At 48.7% G+C, this 17,382-nt stretch overlaps 1 protein-coding gene across 1 annotated transcript; it reads right to left on the minus strand.

Moving 5' to 3' along the window:
* Positions 1-751: 751 nt before the first annotated feature.
* Positions 752-14,861, minus strand: HROB (homologous recombination factor with OB-fold). The gene is made up of 10 exons (XM_036883242.2): positions 14,642-14,861; positions 13,605-13,655; positions 9,186-10,373; positions 7,867-7,950; positions 6,603-6,743; positions 5,924-6,032; positions 5,648-5,733; positions 5,152-5,277; positions 3,795-3,909; positions 752-1,612 (listed from the first exon to the last, which is right to left on the minus strand). The coding sequence occupies exons 1-10, from the start codon at positions 14,642-14,644 to the stop codon at positions 1,521-1,523; spliced, it is 1,995 nt and encodes a 664-aa protein (XP_036739137.2). The 5' UTR covers positions 14,645-14,861; the 3' UTR covers positions 752-1,520.
* Between the last annotated feature and the right edge of the window lie 2,521 nt (positions 14,862-17,382).

The following is a 17,382-nucleotide window of genomic DNA, read 5'->3' on the forward strand; positions in this document are numbered from 1 at the left end:
AGGCTTTTTACCCCCTGACCATGCCCCTTTCCCAACTCTGGTCTGAAAGGTAGTACAGAAAGCTAAAGTGACAAAGAGTTACTTGGCAACAAAATAAATAAACTAGTATTGAATTATAGCCCAAAGTATAAAATAAATACCCAGGAGTCCATACTGATATAAATGGATGATTGAATAAAAAATGAAGGAGAGTAGACCAATCTCCCATGCAGAAGAATTCTAAATAATCTATGTAGATACTCTGCCCTTAAGGAATCAGAACATAGCTCCTCATTCCTTAAGTGTGGGCTGCACATAGTGACTTCCTTCCAAGGAGGACAGTCCGGAAAGGGAGAAGAAACAGTATGTAACTTTACAGTCAAGAAACCTGACAAATCCTACTTCAACCAGGTGATCAAGGTCAACATCAGCCCTTTTCATGATGTGATGAGAATAGGACCTTGCCTCTGTGATCTTCCTCCCCAAAACATATAGCCCCAGTCTGCTAATGAAAAGACATCAATTTCCAATAGAAGAGCATCCGACAGTATGCCCAACCCAAAGTTCTCAAAGCTTTCAAGGTCATAAAAAGCAAGGGTCTCAGAAACTGTCACAGCCTCAAGAGGAGCCTAAAGAGACACGATGACAAATGTAATGCAGGATCCCAGAGCAGAAAAACTGAGTACATCTGAATAAAGTATGGAGCTCAGTTAACTATCATGGATCAATATTGGTTCTTCAGTTGTGACAAATTTACCATACTAATGTGAGGTGGGAATAACAGGGGAAACTGGATGTGGAGTACGTGGGAACTCCCTGTAATGCCTTCATAATAATTCTATAAATCTAAAACTGTCCAAAATAAAAAAGCTTATTTAAATAAAGAGAGAGAAAGAGAAAGAAAATGAGTAGTGTGGCTCTGCCCTGGCCCAAAGTGCCACTGGCAGGGCAGACAGGACGAGCAGAAGCAGGGGTGGAAAAGAGAGAGACGCAGGTGAAGCAGGCAGCTGCTTTATTTCAGAACATGGCACAATGGCCACTCCCCTGCCTCCACACCTGGGAACCTTGGGTACAGGCAAGCTGGACAGCTACAAGCCTCAAGAGACAAAGCCTAGGGAAGTCTGAGTGTGTTCCTTCCCTGCCCAGGGGGACAGGTCACTGCTGCTGTGGCGTGGCTCCTCGGCTGTCCGGGAATTAGGGAGTTAAGAGCCTGGGCCAACTGTCTAACTTTAAAGTCAAGCTGAGGTGGGAGAGTGATGCACCTTCCCTGCTGGCAGAAGAAGGAGCGATGCACCCAAGACCCTGGAGGACAGAGGGCCAGGGAGCCAGCTTGGGGCCAAGTCCTGGTAGGCCAGAGGGAGAGCCAAAGGGGTGGCAGTGCAGAGTCCGAGGGGTGAGGCAATCCTGGGAAAGCATTCAGGCGGAGGCAGCCACAGAAGTCCCGAGCTTTGTCTATTCTCCAGTTGTGCTTGTCTTCCTCTCAACCTTGGACATTATCAGACACAACCAGAGCTTTGCCCGGGTGCTGAGAGGCGGTCGGCTCAGGGTGGGTGCCCTGCCTTGGAGCAGTCCCAACCGCTGGTCCCACAGAAGAAGTCCTCAGGGAGCTCACTCAGGAGTCCATCCAGGTCATCTGCAGGGGAATGGAGAGGAGAGTAGATTTAGTGACACATTAGGGTTCCACGTGACTCCGGACCAAAGCTCTTGCCCTTCAGGAGGGCCTGGACTTGGCTGCACAGTCGGGGAGGAGGCTCCCTTTGGGCAGTGGTGCCTGTGCTAATGGGCCTGAGGCTAGCCTGCCTTCCATCTTCCCTGTTAGCCACATACCCATACACAGCAAAGCGCTTAAGATCATTCTGTTAAGAGGCTCCCCTGGGGCTTCAATTTTCCCTCTCTTCCCATCCAGAGGCATGCACAGTGCTTGAGAAGAAAGGCTTCAGATGTCCCCTAATGCAACCCTCTCATGGGGTAGGGGAGAAATAAAGCTGGGAAAAGGCATTAGAGGTGTTCAGAACCACGCTGTTCATTAATCTGGTTTCTCCCCTGAAGAGTGGAAGAGAACATCAACCCTGTCCCCAAGGTGCCTCTGGGGGCACAGGAAATAAAAGTCACTACTCCTGACTACAGTTCTCGCATGGGGCCTATGGCTGAGAACTAGAAACAGAGCTGACCTTCGTGATCCCTATGCTACTATTACTGTTAACAACAGCAGCTAACACTTGCTAAGTGCTTGCTCTGTGCCAGGCACAGGGCCACACGTGTTACACTCATCACTTCATTCAGACTCACAGTACCCCTTCGTAGGGCATCCATGGTACTTCTGGTTATAATCCCCACTTCACCTGAGAGAACAGGGTTTAAAGAGGTCAGACAACTTGCCCTTGGTGAGCATACTCAAAATTCCATCTGACACCACAGCAACAGCTTCCAATCAGGAAATTCCTGCTTAATGGATGGAATCAGGCAGCCCTAAGACTAAGTCAGACTGGAAACTAACCTGCAGAGGCTAGGTCCCGGGCTGGCACACAGGACTTGATAAACATTGCTCCTGGAAGGATAGGAGTCGGCCTGGGGCCATTCCAAATTTAATTAGGGTGGCCAGCACTGTACTCAGGAAAGCAGGGCTAGAATTTGGTTATAACAAAACAAGTTGCCCCTCACTAGCCACAGTATTTGGATACACACTATAGTATTTGGAGAAACACTGTGTTAGATGAAGGGGAATGAGCAGTCAGTGTGGGCCTAGGAAACCTAAAGTCAAAGTCAGAATGAGTCTTTGTGCAAGCAGTGACTCTGTGGCATCTTACTACGCTGATGGACAGTGACTGCATTGGGGTATGGGGGGGGACTTGATAATATGGGTGAATGTAGTAACCATTGTTTTTCATGTGAAACCTTCATAAGAGCGTATACAAATAATACTTAATTAAATATATACATATATATATATAAAGAATGAATCTTTGTATCTCCAAGCCCTGTCCAGCCACGACTAGCAGCTGCCTGCTTGGCAGGTCTGTCCCTACAGTAGAGATGTGAATGTGACACCAGCCACAATCTCCAGGCAACTCTCTTCACTCTTATTCCATGACCACTAGCAACCTCCTGGTGATGGTTTGGCTTGTCATCAAGCTTACTTATAAGGAGAGAATGCAAGATCCAGAGAAGATCCCAGCATAAGGAGTAAATACTTCTTCATAAGATACAAATAAATGGACTCTGGTTTATCCATCATCTCCTGTGAATCTGGTTAATGTGGGACACCTACCCATAATCCTATGAACTTCGGGGCCAGGCAGGATAGAATTTATGGAATCCAAAGCCAAGGTCCAGACCTGGGCTTTGCGAGCTTCACCTGGGTGATGCTACCTCCTGAGGAAGAAGTTGGCCTTCCATGAGAGGTCTGTATTCGGGCCTCACAAACCTGTATCCTCATCCCACCCCAACCCATGGATGTCTGATTTGTCAGCGCTGTCTGGAGGGCTTCTGAACTTAGGTTGGGGATATCTGCCTCTGTGGTCTAGCCATGAGCCCACAAAAGACTCAGAGCATGGCACAAGGATGGTGCCAGTCCATCTCCTCCTTGTAGCTAACAGCACATGGCTCTGAATTGTGCAGGCCTGAGGGTCACACTCTATTGGCTTTTATTACACTGTTAATTAGTGTGTGGCTTTACAGTCTTGTCAGAGAAGACACCACATCTGATTTCTGTAAAGTTCCATAAGATCCAAAGACTCACAGAAGGGGGAACAAGATGCAGCCAGAACAAGAGGAAATAGAACGTCTTTTTTTCCTGGGCAGGCTGCCTTTCTTACCTGCTTCTGGGAGTTCTTCCTCAGAGGGTGCTCCTGCGTCTGGGTTCCGTGCTGTTATGTGGCCTTTTCTAGTCTTCATGTTTTCATGTTGGAGGCCATGGAAACTTCCTGAATCCTGAGGACAGAGGATCCAGTTACCAAGGCCTGTGTCTCTGAAATCCCTCAGATAGTACCATTTCTGCCTAGACAACCTCAAAGGAATAAGTGGGTGCTCAGGAAAGACAGGATGGAGTGCGGCAGGGGCCAGCCAACCACGCCCATGTTGCAAGAAGGGAGCTGAAATGTCAAATACCCAAAACAGCAGATAATTTAAAAAATAAAACATTTTATGGGCTGATTTTCTTTCCTAGTTCTGTTGGTAGCTGATGTTTTAGGGAATCTATGTAACTAGAGCAGAGAGTAAAAAGGCCATTCAGAAATATGGTAAGAAGTTAGCCTGGGATTAAAAATTAGCTGTTAACAATCCCCAAACTAGCTAATATTTGGACAGGTAATTAAAATTAGTAAATAAACCCTTAACCATGGTTACTTAGCTTTGGGGCATGGGAGTAGGGAAGGGTAAATTTCATGTTTTGCTTTATTCTGTACCACCGCAATTTTTTTCAATGAGTATAGATGACTTGAAACTGAAAACAAAAATAAAGATGACTTTGGGGGTATTTTGAGAGAATGTGGAAGGTTAAGGGGAAGATGAGAGTAATGGAAATAGCAAGTCAGAGCTAAAGGTAAAACCTGACAAGAAGTCAGAGTCTAACCCACTCATTTTACAGATGAAGCAACAGCAAGGGAGAGGACAGGACTTGCCTGAGGTCATGTGACAGATTACCAGCGAAGCGGGGACATGACCCAGGTCTCCTGACCCCCAGCCCAGGATCCCAGGAAGGGTGGGGGTGGCCACAGAGGGGACACTGTGTGCCAATTCAAGGCCAGGCTCTGCACTCTTACCCTGGAGTGGAGCTGCCTGGAACCCCAGTCTCTCTCAGATCCCAAAGCGGGTGTGTGGCTCACCTGACAGGCCATCTGCAGCTCACTGTTCTCTGCACCACCACCTGTAGCAAATCTGCCCCTTAGTCACTTCCTGAGGGCCACTGCCCTATGGTGGACCCTCAACTTGGTTAGTTCAGAAGTGACTCCAACCCTCTCTGATGTTCAACCCTCCTAACCAGACACTCAGAATGCTTCTCTAAGTCCTGTTACTGTGCCATCTGGCAGGCAGCTGGACCAGGGACAGGATGAGGTGGCCCTGTCCCCAAAGGCATCTCTCCATACTTCTGCTCCTCAGGGTGGAGGGCAAGATATCAGAAGATATAGGCAGAAAATGGCTCTACCAGTCCCCATTCCGTCTTGTTCCTCTTACCTTGGGGAAAGGCTGAGGAGGCTTAAGGAAGTTCCCATCCCTAGAATCTGGGCTGTAAATATGGACCAGGTTGTTGGGTGTCACGTTGAGGTAGTGATTTCGGAGTGAAGGAGAAAACACTCCAATCTGGAATTGAGGAAGGGAAGGTCAGTGCCCTGATGGAGTGCTAGGTGCTGCCAGATGGCCACCTGGTCCCCACCTGCCTTTTCCTTGGTGACTGCTGCACCAGTGTCACACAAATTGCTCCTGTCCCATCCCTGGTGACAGAGTAGAACCACTTATTACATCCTCCTCACCTCACAGCACAAGCCCCATCCCCAACCAGCCCTGAAGAATCGGAGTCAGGCCTTTACTCAGCTCCAGTAAGCCAGGGTCTAGCACAGGGTCTAGCACCCCTTGCCTGGGTCCTGGGAGGGAAAGATGCCATACAGGTGACCTGGGGGCCTTCTCCAGGGCGGGAGGAAAGGAGAGCAGGTCTCCAAAGGAGCCCCCCTACCTGCTTTAGAAGCAGCACTGAGCCAGGCTTCAGCTCATTCTGGCGTGTCTCGAGCAGGAACCTGTGCATGGTACCCTGCATTTCTCCTGCAAATACCACATGGCCCATCAGTCTCGGGGTCAAGGACAGTGCAAGTGACTGGTTTGGGTGCTCGCTGGGAAGCAGGCTGCTCACTGCCTCAATCTTCCCATCTGCAGATGGAGAGGGTGACTCCTCCTCACCTCCTGACCTCAATGGAGGCCACTCATCAGACACTCCCAAGACCTAACTCCTCACCCGTGGGGTCCTTGAAAACCACGCTGGCGTCCATTGTGCTCCGAGTTAGGGACTTGATCATCACTGCCATGTTGGGGACCTTGTTCCTGGGAAGCTGCTTCAGGGCTGCCTGGTTACAAGAGAGCATTTGCTGAGTATGCCTATAAGGTTCCCAAGTGTGCAGGGCAGACCAGGGGGTGGGAGAAGGGCAGACAAGTGTGATGATCTTGCTTTGTGGAGGGCAAAGGGGTGGTTTAAAGGGCTCATCCCATCTCCCTCTGGAAAACCTGGAGCTGGCAGGTCCTTCATTTCTCTCCCTGCCTCCTTTCTTGAGTGTCTACATATTCATACAGAGCTCTACCATGGCAGGCCATGGGCAGGGATATGTTAGCACATGTACTAACATGTGTCTGCACCTGACCCTTGACCCTGGGAAGCGCTAAGGGTGCTGATCCCACCCCATCTAGGGCCTGGATATGCACAGACATGGCCCATAGCCTACTCTCTCCTTCTGCTTATGGCCAGTACTGTGGATAGTAGTGAGGTGAGTGTGGAAGACAACCAAAGAGACTTCAGGGCGCCATACAGAGACAGGTCTGCAGGGAGAGGGAGCAAACAGAGTCCCTTTCCTAAGGGGGAGTGGGACTGCAGGCCAGGGAAAGGAATAAAAATGGTCTCCTCTTCATACCAGGAGCCTTACCTTCCGCAGCACCATGATGATGCTGTAGGTACAGAGGAAGCAGCTGGGGTCTCTCTCATCCAGGCCCAGAGCAGATTTCATGGCCAGCCATGGTCCGCGCCCAAAATCCTCTTCCACCGATGCCTGGGAACTCGTAACAATCTGTCACCACAGAGCAGAGAAAGCCTGTGTTAATGGATCCCTGACTGAGACAGCTGGAGGGGCAGGAGAGGAAGACAACTCCTGTAGCACAGAGGCCGCAGTTTCTCCCTCATCTTCCAGGTTAGAAAGTGGTATGTGAAATCTCATTGCGTATCATATCTTTCACTCAGCAGCAACAGCAAAGGTGCTCTTTATTTTAAATCAGGTCCTGACTTGAATTACATTGAAGCAAAAGGCTATCCAGAGTAGAACCACTTACAAAAGACTTGCCTCTTGTAAAAGACTTGAAAAGTCTTAGAGCTAGGAGCCCCACATACATTTACACACTCCCAGAGTGCCTTAGTCATTTCAAAACAAGTCGTATTTTAATTGGGATGCCTGTGGCTCTATTAACCTCCTTATATTAAAAAATGCTTTGAGTCCAGATGAGTATTTACGCTTGGATCTGAAATGGACCGGTGGCTCTCTGGAATTGCAGCCAAGAGAAAAACGGCTAGAGAAAATTGAAAGCAAAAATGGGTCTAAGGCAAGTAGTGACTCACTGATGAACAGTGACTGCAATGGGGTGTTGGGGGGGACTCGATGATATGGGTGAATGTAGTAACCACATTGTTTTTCATGTGAAACCTTCAGAAGAGTGTATATCAATGATACTTTAATAAAAAAAAAAAGTGGGTCTGAGGGGAGGGCAGGTCAGCCAGAATCCCAGCGAGGCTGGAGGATGGTTCTCATCCACCAAAAGGGAACCCACTGGAGGCAAGGAGAAGATCGATCCCTGCCAGTTCAATTCCCAGAAACTTAAGGAAGCGTTCTTGAGATACAATTTCCTAATACTTATTACAATCTCCACCCCTGAGGGAGGATTAGCTGGGCTTTTCTTAGATGGGGAAAAAGGCTGGACCCATGGCATTTGTTATAGACCAGTAGACGTCAGGATAGGCTTCGTTTAATGCCAGTAAGATTGCCATATCCCCAAACTGCCTTCCCCAAATGCCCTTAGGTGTGCAATCCCAGGGAGTGGCCTAGAGGCATCGACTTTCTCACCTCCTGAAACTTGCAAGGATATCCCTCACTCTTAAATGATGCCCAGGAAGTTAACATTTGCCTGGAATACCATGGTTACCTCTGTCCGGAATTTAGCTAGCGCCCCATGAGTCGGAGTCTGGGGTGTGGAAACCATGATCTCCTCCAGATTCTTCCCACTGTGCTGCAACAGGAGAGAGGAGGCAAGAGCAAGCTCAGCAGTTGTTATTTACAAGTACAGCTTCTTGTCTGGGTTACATAATGAGCTCAGGAAACTATCAGGGACAATTAACACATATTACATCTCTCCTAACGAAGTCTCAGGAGCCTCGTTGGCAGCTCAAAAAAGACACTTTGGGGATTGTTTTAGGAATGTGAGGAAGCTGGAGCTTGCCTGGGAGCAAAACCCAGGGCCTCCTGAGGAGGGCAATGACCCCAATAGAGGGGCCTGTGATATGCAACGGGGCAGCTTTCCCGCAGCCCCTTCTCAGGGACCTAACCATTCCCTACAGAGATCTAGTCCAGGAGGAATACAGATGTCCTCTTTGAATTCTCTTAAAGTGCTAGGGAAGAGCAAGTAACATGTAGAAAATGTTTCAAACGCCCTTAAAATGCGAGCAAAGTGGTGCACCTATCACTACCACACCAGATCCTCAGAGTCCAGTTATCTCGGATCTGACCCAAGACTGGATTGATGGGTCCTGTCCCTCTGCCACTGCGGTAAGCCACACTCAGCCCAGCCCCAGCTTCCACACGTTGACCCCACACCCCAGCCACAACACTGTTCCGCAGATCTGCGAGAGCACCTGCTCTTAAATCTTTGTGCCGTCTTCCCACTGCTGTTACGTCCTCCAACACGCACACCTGTTAACCTCCTACTTGTCTATCCAAAGCCCCCTCAGCAAGCCCAAGGAGCCCAGGGTCTCCCCGGCACCCAGGGGATGACCTCTACAGAAGCACACTGTGCCTTTATGTGTCAGTTTGTTCCCACTTGCTTCTTTTACACTACAAGCTCCTTAGAACAGGAACTATTTCCATTTTACTCTCTATATTCTCAGTTCCAAGCAAATTGCTCAACACATACAAGTCCTTAGTAAATATAAGTGAATGACTGTCCCTGCCCCAGTGCTAGTAAACAGTAGGTGCTCAACAAAAGCATGAAAATTGTGAAGTGCTCAGCACCTTAAGCACCCCTCTCATGTGTGGTTTTTCAAGTATTTAATTCTTCCCTCCCACTTCTTCTGACTTCTTCCACACCTTGAAAGCTCCCCCACCCCCCTGCAATTCCACCTTTTCTTCACTCCCCCTCGGGAGTGAAGATACGCCGGGGCTGGATGTTGCTGGAACTCTGCTTCTCTCCCTCACCCCACGATGTCCTGGATGGCTCTGGCTTCTGCCAGAGAAGCTGTCATCACACACCTGGTGAGGGAGGATCCCCGCTGGGCCGGGGAAGCGGCGTGTTTTGATATGGGTGGGAGGGCGGGGGGGCTGCTGGGGTGTCCGGTTGGCAGCAGTGACCAGCTGCACCAGGTGGTTGGTGACTATGGGCGTCTGCAGCGCTGCTTGGGAAACCAGAGAGGAAAGGGGGCTCTTTGGAGCGCTGACAGGATACTCGACAGAAGACAATGGAGCCTGGGGTCGTACGGGCTCCCGAGGAAATAATCCAGAGATAGTCCTTGAGGGAGTAGAACAGCTTGAGCTGGGCATTCGTGGTCCACAGAAATGAGGTTTGCCACTTAAGCAGGCATTTGGAGACTGGAATGACTGGCTGGGGCAATGATTTTGAGGGCTGCTCTGAACAGGCCTGTCAGCAGGTTGGAGAGGCTGGGGGGCTCGAAGAGGAGGACCTTTGGGACAGACTTCCCAGTGGGGCTGCTGAGCGGGAAGTGTCGAGGCAGCTGAGATAGGAAGACTCCCCATGGCACCAGGCCTCAAGTGGGGCTGTGGGGTCCCACAGTGGACAACAGGCCCTGGAGGATCACCCTGGGCTGAAATGATACCAGTTATGTGGGTGGCGGGCATGGGCCCCTTTTGGCAAGATCTGCTCAGAGCAGCTACTCGGGCCTTTTTAGCCAAAACCAAGTCCTCCTGCTGCCAGGTAGGCAGGACTCCTGTGCCCTCACTGCTGACTCCAAGTGCCACTTCCACGCCAGGCCCCTCCAGATCCATGCTTGCCAACACCTTATCAAATTCATCTTGTTCAAACCTCTCAAAGCCACCAATCACCTGCTGTTGGCTCTCAAAGGTAAGCAGGGGGTAAGAGGCTGAGGACTGGGGTCTTGCTGGTTCTTTGAGCACTTCTGTTAGTGTCATGCTTTTCTGGTCACCAGTCCAGCTGCTGGAAGTAGAGACGGGCCTCAGGGGAAGTACTCCTGTGGAAGGTGGAGCCCTGGCAGCCCTGGGCATGCCGGAGGTAGGAAGGAGGAGCCCCGGGGCTGGCAGGCCCGAGGCCTCTGAAGAAGCAGTGGGGCATGATGGCAGCTGCGTGGAAGACAGGACCTGCACAGCTTCCTGCGGCCTGGAAGAGACAGGTCTCAGGCACCCAGCAGTCACAGGGCTTGGCCCAGCAAACTGGTTCTCTGCATCCTCCACAGCAGACAAGAAATCCTACAAAGAAGAGACAGTGGGTCTTGGCACCTGGAGATCGAGAAACACTCTGCTTTCAGTTTCAGGCATGTGATATGTATGTATGTGCAGAGACATGTAAGCAAGGAGCCAAGGCATGAAAGGCAGTGGTGGAGTCTTTTACTACCTTTGACCTTGCTCATGAGCCCACCACCCGGTTTCTGTGAGAAACACTCTAAGGCTAAGACTTCAGGTAGCTTCTTTCTCTTTCTCCAGTCTCAGGCAGGAAAGGTACCCACAGCACTAGGTCCCAAGTGGGGCTTGGGGGAATGGCGGCAGCTGGGGAGTAGCTAGAGGAGGTAAATGTACCAGTGCACCAGAGTCAAACCAATCACCCACAGTCACCCACCCATCTCAAGAGAACTAGCTTTCTGGTGTCCAGAAGAAAACTAGCTTTCTGGTGTCCAGCCCATGCAAGGGATCTGTCTGGTTGGTTGTACTGCCTGTTCTCAACCCATTCCTGACCCCAGTAAGCCAGAGAGGCCTTAGATCCAGCAAAATAGGCAGAAGTTAAATATAGCTTTTTAGGCGAGTTAAATTAAGTATGGATTCCAGTTGGGAAGCAAGGTGAGGTTGACACCTTCAAGAGCAACAGACCTGTTCTGAAGGTGTTTTTTTTTTGAGTCAGAACTGCTGATTTAACTGATAGGAAGGTCTCCTCCACCCAACCCCTGCTGCTGCATTGGACTGACTGAGTCGGAGGAAGGCTTTCTCCTGCTTGTGTATTACCAGGGGAGTAGCATACTCTGGCAGGACTGCCTTAGGATTCAGCAATAATAATAATAATAATAATAATAATATCAGAATTACAGCAACAATAGAATCCTGCTGACCTGGAGGTTGATAGATCCCTTTTCCCCTGAACAGCTCACTCTCAGATATGATGTCACCTGCCTTGGGAAGGGGAAAAGGTCAGGTCATGGAGCAGAAACTTGAGCTGTCAGTCCTTCTCTCTTAATTCCATTGCTTGGCCTAGCAGCCCTACCATCACCTGGTAAGACCCAAGAGGGTCACTTTCACAGTCATTTTATCAGCCTGTAATTCCACATCTCCAAAGCTGAAAGATAAAGACAAGGACACACGTCCTTGACAAACTTGGCAGTTTTGAATTGTCTGTGAAAACAAAACTCAAGTCCCCAAGTGATAACAAAAACATCTAACATCTGAAACCTCACTGGGTGTCAGGGACCAACAAACATTTTACCAGAATTCTCACAATGGTCCTAGGAATAGGTACTATTATTTTTTCTTTACTGAAGTATTGTTAATATAATCTTGTATTGGTTTCAAAAATACAACACAATGGCTCAACAGTTACTCATATTATTAGATCCTTACCCCTTCTAGTACAGTAACTGTCAACACAGAAAGATGTAACAGAATCACTGACTAGATTCTCCAGGTTGCATTACTATCCCTGTGACCGACTTATACTATGATTGAGAATTTTTGTGCCCCTTTATCCCCCTCACCTTCCCCACGAACCCAACCCAGCCCCTCCCCCATGGTAAGCACTAGTCACTTGTCAGTGTCTATGAGTCTACTGCTGTTTTGTTCCTTCTGTTTTGCTTTGTTTTTGTATTCCAAAAGTAAGTGAAAATCATACAGATTTGTCTTTCTCTGCCTGGATTATTTCATTGATCATAATACCTTCTAGATCCATCCATGTTGTTGCAAATGGAAGGATTTCCCTTTTTATGGCTGAATAACATTCCATTGTGTAAATGTACCACATCTTCTTTATCCATTCATCTACTGATGGGACACTTAGGTTGCTTCCATAACTTGGCTATTGTAAATAATGTGGTGATAAACATAGGGGTGCCTATATCTTTGCGAATCAGGGGTTTTGTTTTCTTCGGGTAAATTCCTAGAAGTAGAATTACTGGGTCAAATGGTATTTCTATTGTTAGTTTCTTGAGGAACCTCCATACTGCTTTCCACAGCTGTTGTACCAATTTACATTCCCACCAATAGTGTAGGAGGGTTCAAATAAGTACTATTATTATTCCTGCTTTATGGATGCAGAAACTGCGACTCAGAGAGGTTAAGCAGCTTCACAAAACCAGGACTAGAATCCTTACATGCCCTTGTCACTACGCCTTAGGGCCTCAATAAATGAGACAAGCCAGACTGATTTTTAAGAGGTCTGAGGAAGGTCTGTTTTTCCCTTCAAACCTCAGGTACCAAAAGCCTTAAAGGAAAGGGAATGTGGGGCTGGGCGGCCAGAAGGGTCCCTGGTACAGCACTCATCACCACAGTAGACACAAATTAGTCATCTGGACAAATTCTACATGTGACTTTTAAAGCAAAGTGCTGGGAGACAAAAAGTAGGTTTGAATGGCTTATCAACAATAAAATAGAGCAATTTTATTCTATAAATGTATTTTAGTAGTTGCCATATATATTAGACTGGAGTCAGGAGACCAAGACTCATCCTGGCCATTGATACCCTATTCTTATGCAGGTTACTTTACTTTTTTGGGCTTTATTCACTTAAATCCTGCCTCTTTCTGAAAAGGATTTCAGGTAGCATTTTGGGCCTCCCAGATGAAATTATACCCACTGGATCTGAACGGGAAGAGAGATGTGCAGATCATTAGTTCAGTGGTTTCTGGCTGCACCCAGAGATTAGAAATACCACTGCCTGGGCCCATCCCCAGAAATTCTGATTTAATTGTTGTATGGCAGGACCTCCACAGGGGTGATTCGAATGTCCCAGCTTTAGGTCTAGTCTAATCCCTCATCTTCTGAACAAAGGGAGGGAAGGAAGAGTATTTGAGGCAGAAGGCAGCTCCTCATATTGTAGAAGAGAAAATGGAAGGCCAGAGAATGAAGCAACTTGCCCTGGCTCACACAGCCAGTTGGTGAGCCCAGACCTCCTGCCATCTAGTAACTGCTGTCTCTGGCTCTTCCTACCTCCAGGATGTCATTATGAAGGTGAATCAAATCATCTGCATGACACAGTTGCCAGGCGAGGACCCTTACATTTTAAAGGTATGACAATTAGGCAGCTCATCTTGCTGGTTTTTTGTTTCTAAGACAGTTAAGTAGGTTGTTTACATTTCTCATCATTTTCAGCCTCTCACAGATGAAAAAGATACACATGTCAAGTAAAAGGAGACGGGGACAGACTGCTCCAAAATGTTCTGGACCTATGTGTTTATATCTTAAGACCTCCTCTGCAGTCTCTGATCACCAACACTTCCTTACCTCATCTTCAAACTCCTCTTCCACAGCAAACAGCTTCTGCAAACTGCATGCCTGAAAGGAAAACAAAGCAATTGAGGTTAGAAGAGAAATAATTGTTTGCAAGTACATTCTGTCCTCACCATGCTTCTTTCCAATTCTAACAAGACCATCAGGTGTACTGTTTGTTTGGTTTTTTTTGGCTAGTGTTGGGGGAGGAATAAAGGATGAGGAGAAAAGAGATGGGATTTACTTAAAGAATTAGATGACTTGGAGTCCTTTCTTATAAAATAATCCACTCAGATCCCTCTGCATTAATCTTGGAAGTGGGGAGGAGGCAAAGGGAAGGCTGCCAAAGGGAGCATGGGTCACTCTTCAGACTCAGAAAACTGTCCCCGTGGGCCTAAGGGTTTTGTAACAGCCCAAAGGTTTGGCCTGAGGAACCTTTGTCAAACATGAGACACTAGCATAAATCCAAGCATGCCCAGAACAGTGGCCTCGTTTCTGAAAGCTAAGCCAATGGTTTCCCTCTATCTAGTCCAATACCCAAAAGCTAGGGTCCCAAGCCCGGTGGTATGCCCAGTCCAGTTCTTTCCTTCTAGGCAGAGGGCTGCTGTGGTCAGCTTTTAGATGTGTGTCAAACACAGAGCCAAGGGCTGTGCCTAATCCCAGGGGCCAGAGCACCTCATAAAAACCTACAGTTAGGGTTACCTAGCCCCCGGTGTCCTAGGATCAGAGTGGACAGGTTAGGGGGTGGGGGTCAGGCTCAGGAGGCATGACGGGGAAGCATTTAGGGGAAGGATGAAGTCCTAGAAGAGACGGAAGGCAACAGGAAGGAAACTGAGGCCCACAGGGAGGTGGGTGGAGAGGGCTTTCCCAAGGGTTTCCGGAAACGTCCATGCCACGCGCAGACTAGAACCCAGATCTCCCGACGCCATCAAGCTTTCACCTAAATTCTCATCTGGCCCTGAAGCTCGTACGGGTGAGGGCCTGGAACCCGGAAGGCAATTTCCGCGACCCTGGGGGACTACACAACTCAGCGGCCCTTGGCGCGGCATTACCATGGCGACGACGGGTGGGTTTCGGCCGCTGGGTTAGCCGGGCAGGCTGCGTCTGGAGGGGTCGCCGGGTACTCGGACTTGGCCAGGGAGGGAGGGTCGGAGTCTGGGAGACGATGTTTCTGGGACGAAGTCGGGAAGAGAGGCACCTCTGCGACCCGGGAGGGGGCCGAGGGAGGGCCGCCGGGGAGCTGGGGGCCAGCACTCTAGGCCTCATTCGAAGCCGCCGCCACTCTAGCGTCTCCTCCCTCTTAAAGGGGTAGACCTATTTCTATCCGCCGACAGAAAGGACAGTGATCTGCCAGCTTTCCGCCCGGGCCCTAAACGGAAATTGTTTGGCTCTCAGTCGCCCCCTAGCGGCCCCTCTGGCCCAGTCCGCTGGTTCAACTCGCGTTCAGGTGAGAGCAAGGTTGGGAATCTTGGGCTCCTTATGCCCAATCCTGCCCACCCTCCTCTCCTGTGTTAAGCGCACTAGGGACTGAGTACTAGAGTGTGATGCTAATGCACACCAGAATCTGCCCCATTGGTTCATCTGTCTGTTCATTTAGCCATCCATCAATTCAACCATCTATTCTCGCAACATATTTATTAAGCAAACATGTTCTTAGTCTAGCTCTTTTTACCCTTCATGTTTCAGTTGAGATCTCAGATCTTACTGTTACCTTCTCTCTCAAGTAACACCCTTTCCCATAACAATACTATCTCCTCAGCACTTTTCATAATTTATAATTGTCATGGTTTACATTTTTATTGCATATCTTCTTTATTAGAATATGAGCTCCATGAGGGCAGGGACCTTGCTTGTTCAACTTTGATTCCCCAGCAGTATTCACAATGCTCAATAGAGTTATTGAATGAATGACACAATGACTACTATGTATCAGGCACAGTGCTTTGACAATGGAGATAGAGAAATGAATAAGACTCCATGTGCCTTCAAGTTCACAGGACAGGGAGACACGGGTCAAAAGACAGAGTCCAGGAGAGTTGTGCAAAGGGATGGGCAGGGGCCCAGTGAGCTGGAAAAGCCAGCTCTTGTCATGAAAGCCTGCTGTGGTTAATGACCCTCAGTCCTACTTCAGTGTCTCTTCTTGCTTGTCACTACAGGAGTGACAACTAGGGCTGCATAGTTTTGAGGACTCAGAAGGCAGGAGGAAAGTAGCTGATTCAAGTTATGAGCCAACCCAGAATCTCCCCAGGGGGCCTGGCCTGGCCTCACCTCTGGGCAGCCTGTGGCTTCCATCATAGCTTCATGTGAACCACGTTACCTGTCGTATGTCAGAATGGCTGTGGGAGGTGGAACCTGGACCCCTAACTCTTATCAATCAGGTTAGGAATTCCCTCAAGGCCTCTGTGCTTCTGAGCTGGGAAACAAAGCCCCATTTACAGGTCTCCTGATCTCACAGGAATCCCAAGCAAAGCTCATCTTGCCCAGCTGTGGCTAGTCCTGGAGACCCAGTTATAGGACTTCCCATGGGTTCGGGCTCTGTCAGCTCCAGCTGGGAGATTAGACTGCCCAAGCAGAATAATATGCACAATGAAGTTTACAGCTTCCAAGTTTAACCTTAGTTCATTTTGTCTTCACAAAGAACCCCGTGAAGGGTAAGCAGCAGGTGTTACTTTATAGACTAGAAAACTGAGGCTCAGAAGGGGAAGGGACTCTTCAGCATCACAAAGTGTCTCAGTGGAGGATCTTCCAGTGGGAAATCCTGTGTTTTCTCCTCCATTGCTTTTCTAAGTTAAATGAATTTGGCATCTGTTGCCTCCACCTCCTGTTAGAACCTGGGCGGAGGTGGGGGCAGTGGCTGGAGCAAATGGAAAATGTGGACCGAGGACATTTCAGAGAGGGGTAGGTAGGACAGATGAGAAGGTTGTCTGTGATTTTAGACTTGGAAAGGACCCTCGTGCTGAAGGGTTCCCCCTCTACAAATCAAAAGTCTTCTCCTTCCTAATGCTGTCACCTTCATGTAAAAGCAAGGACTCGGGTTCTGTGTGATGGGGCCTAGGTTGTCTTCTTCCTCCTTTAGAAAAGGTGTTAGTGGGCTTAAATTTAGTAACCAGGATTGAGGATAACGGAGACTCAGACCAACAGGAAGGGGTGGGTTCAGGGAAGGAAAAGGTGGGTGCTGGGACTTCAGCAGGAGGGCTCACACCAGAAAACAAGAGGGAGTGAGTGTAGTGAGGGAGTCTCAATAGCATTCTGATTTAACATTCTGATAGTAACAGCCAGTACTTTCTGAGAACTTTGTGTTTCAGGCAAGGTTCTGGGCACTTTACAGGTACTGACTCACTTGATCATTGTAATAAACCTGGCCATAGGTGCTAGGATCACTTCTGCTTGGAGAAGTGACTTGGAGGAAAGGGTCAATGTCTTGCCCAAACTCATATAACACATGGTGGAGCTGAGATGGTGAACCGCGCATTCTGACTCCAGCATCCATAGGCTTAACCACTACATTGTTTTGCCTCTTAGAATTTCAAGGAACTGGATTCTTAACCTGGGGCTTCTGGGAATATAAGTTCCCTATAATTATGTGCAAAACATGTGCCTAAGCATGTATGCCTTGTCCTAAGAGAAAATCTGTGGCTTTTATCACATTTTCAGGTGTCAGGAGCCTGTTGCCTTGCACGTTCTCAGGACCAGGATATACCCTACCCCAACCTCCAACCCCACCCACCCCTCATGTTGTCCAGATGCCTTACACTTTACATCAGGCCTTACCATCTCCTGCATGGACTATTGC

This window comes from Manis pentadactyla, chromosome 4, assembly GCF_030020395.1.
Source record: "Manis pentadactyla isolate mManPen7 chromosome 4, mManPen7.hap1, whole genome shotgun sequence".
In the NCBI taxonomy this organism is placed as follows: domain Eukaryota; kingdom Metazoa; phylum Chordata; class Mammalia; order Pholidota; family Manidae; genus Manis; species Manis pentadactyla.

Coding starts and splice junctions, on each gene's coding strand:
- HROB (XM_036883242.2), bottom strand. Junction 6,744..7,866: donor TAGCTAAATTCCGGACAGAG/GTAACCATGGTA, acceptor CTGTGGTGACAG/ATTGTTACGAGTTCCCAGGC. Junction 1,613..3,794: donor GGAAGAACTCCCAGAAGCAG/GTAAGAAAGGCA, acceptor ATTCCCCTGCAG/ATGACCTGGATGGACTCCTG.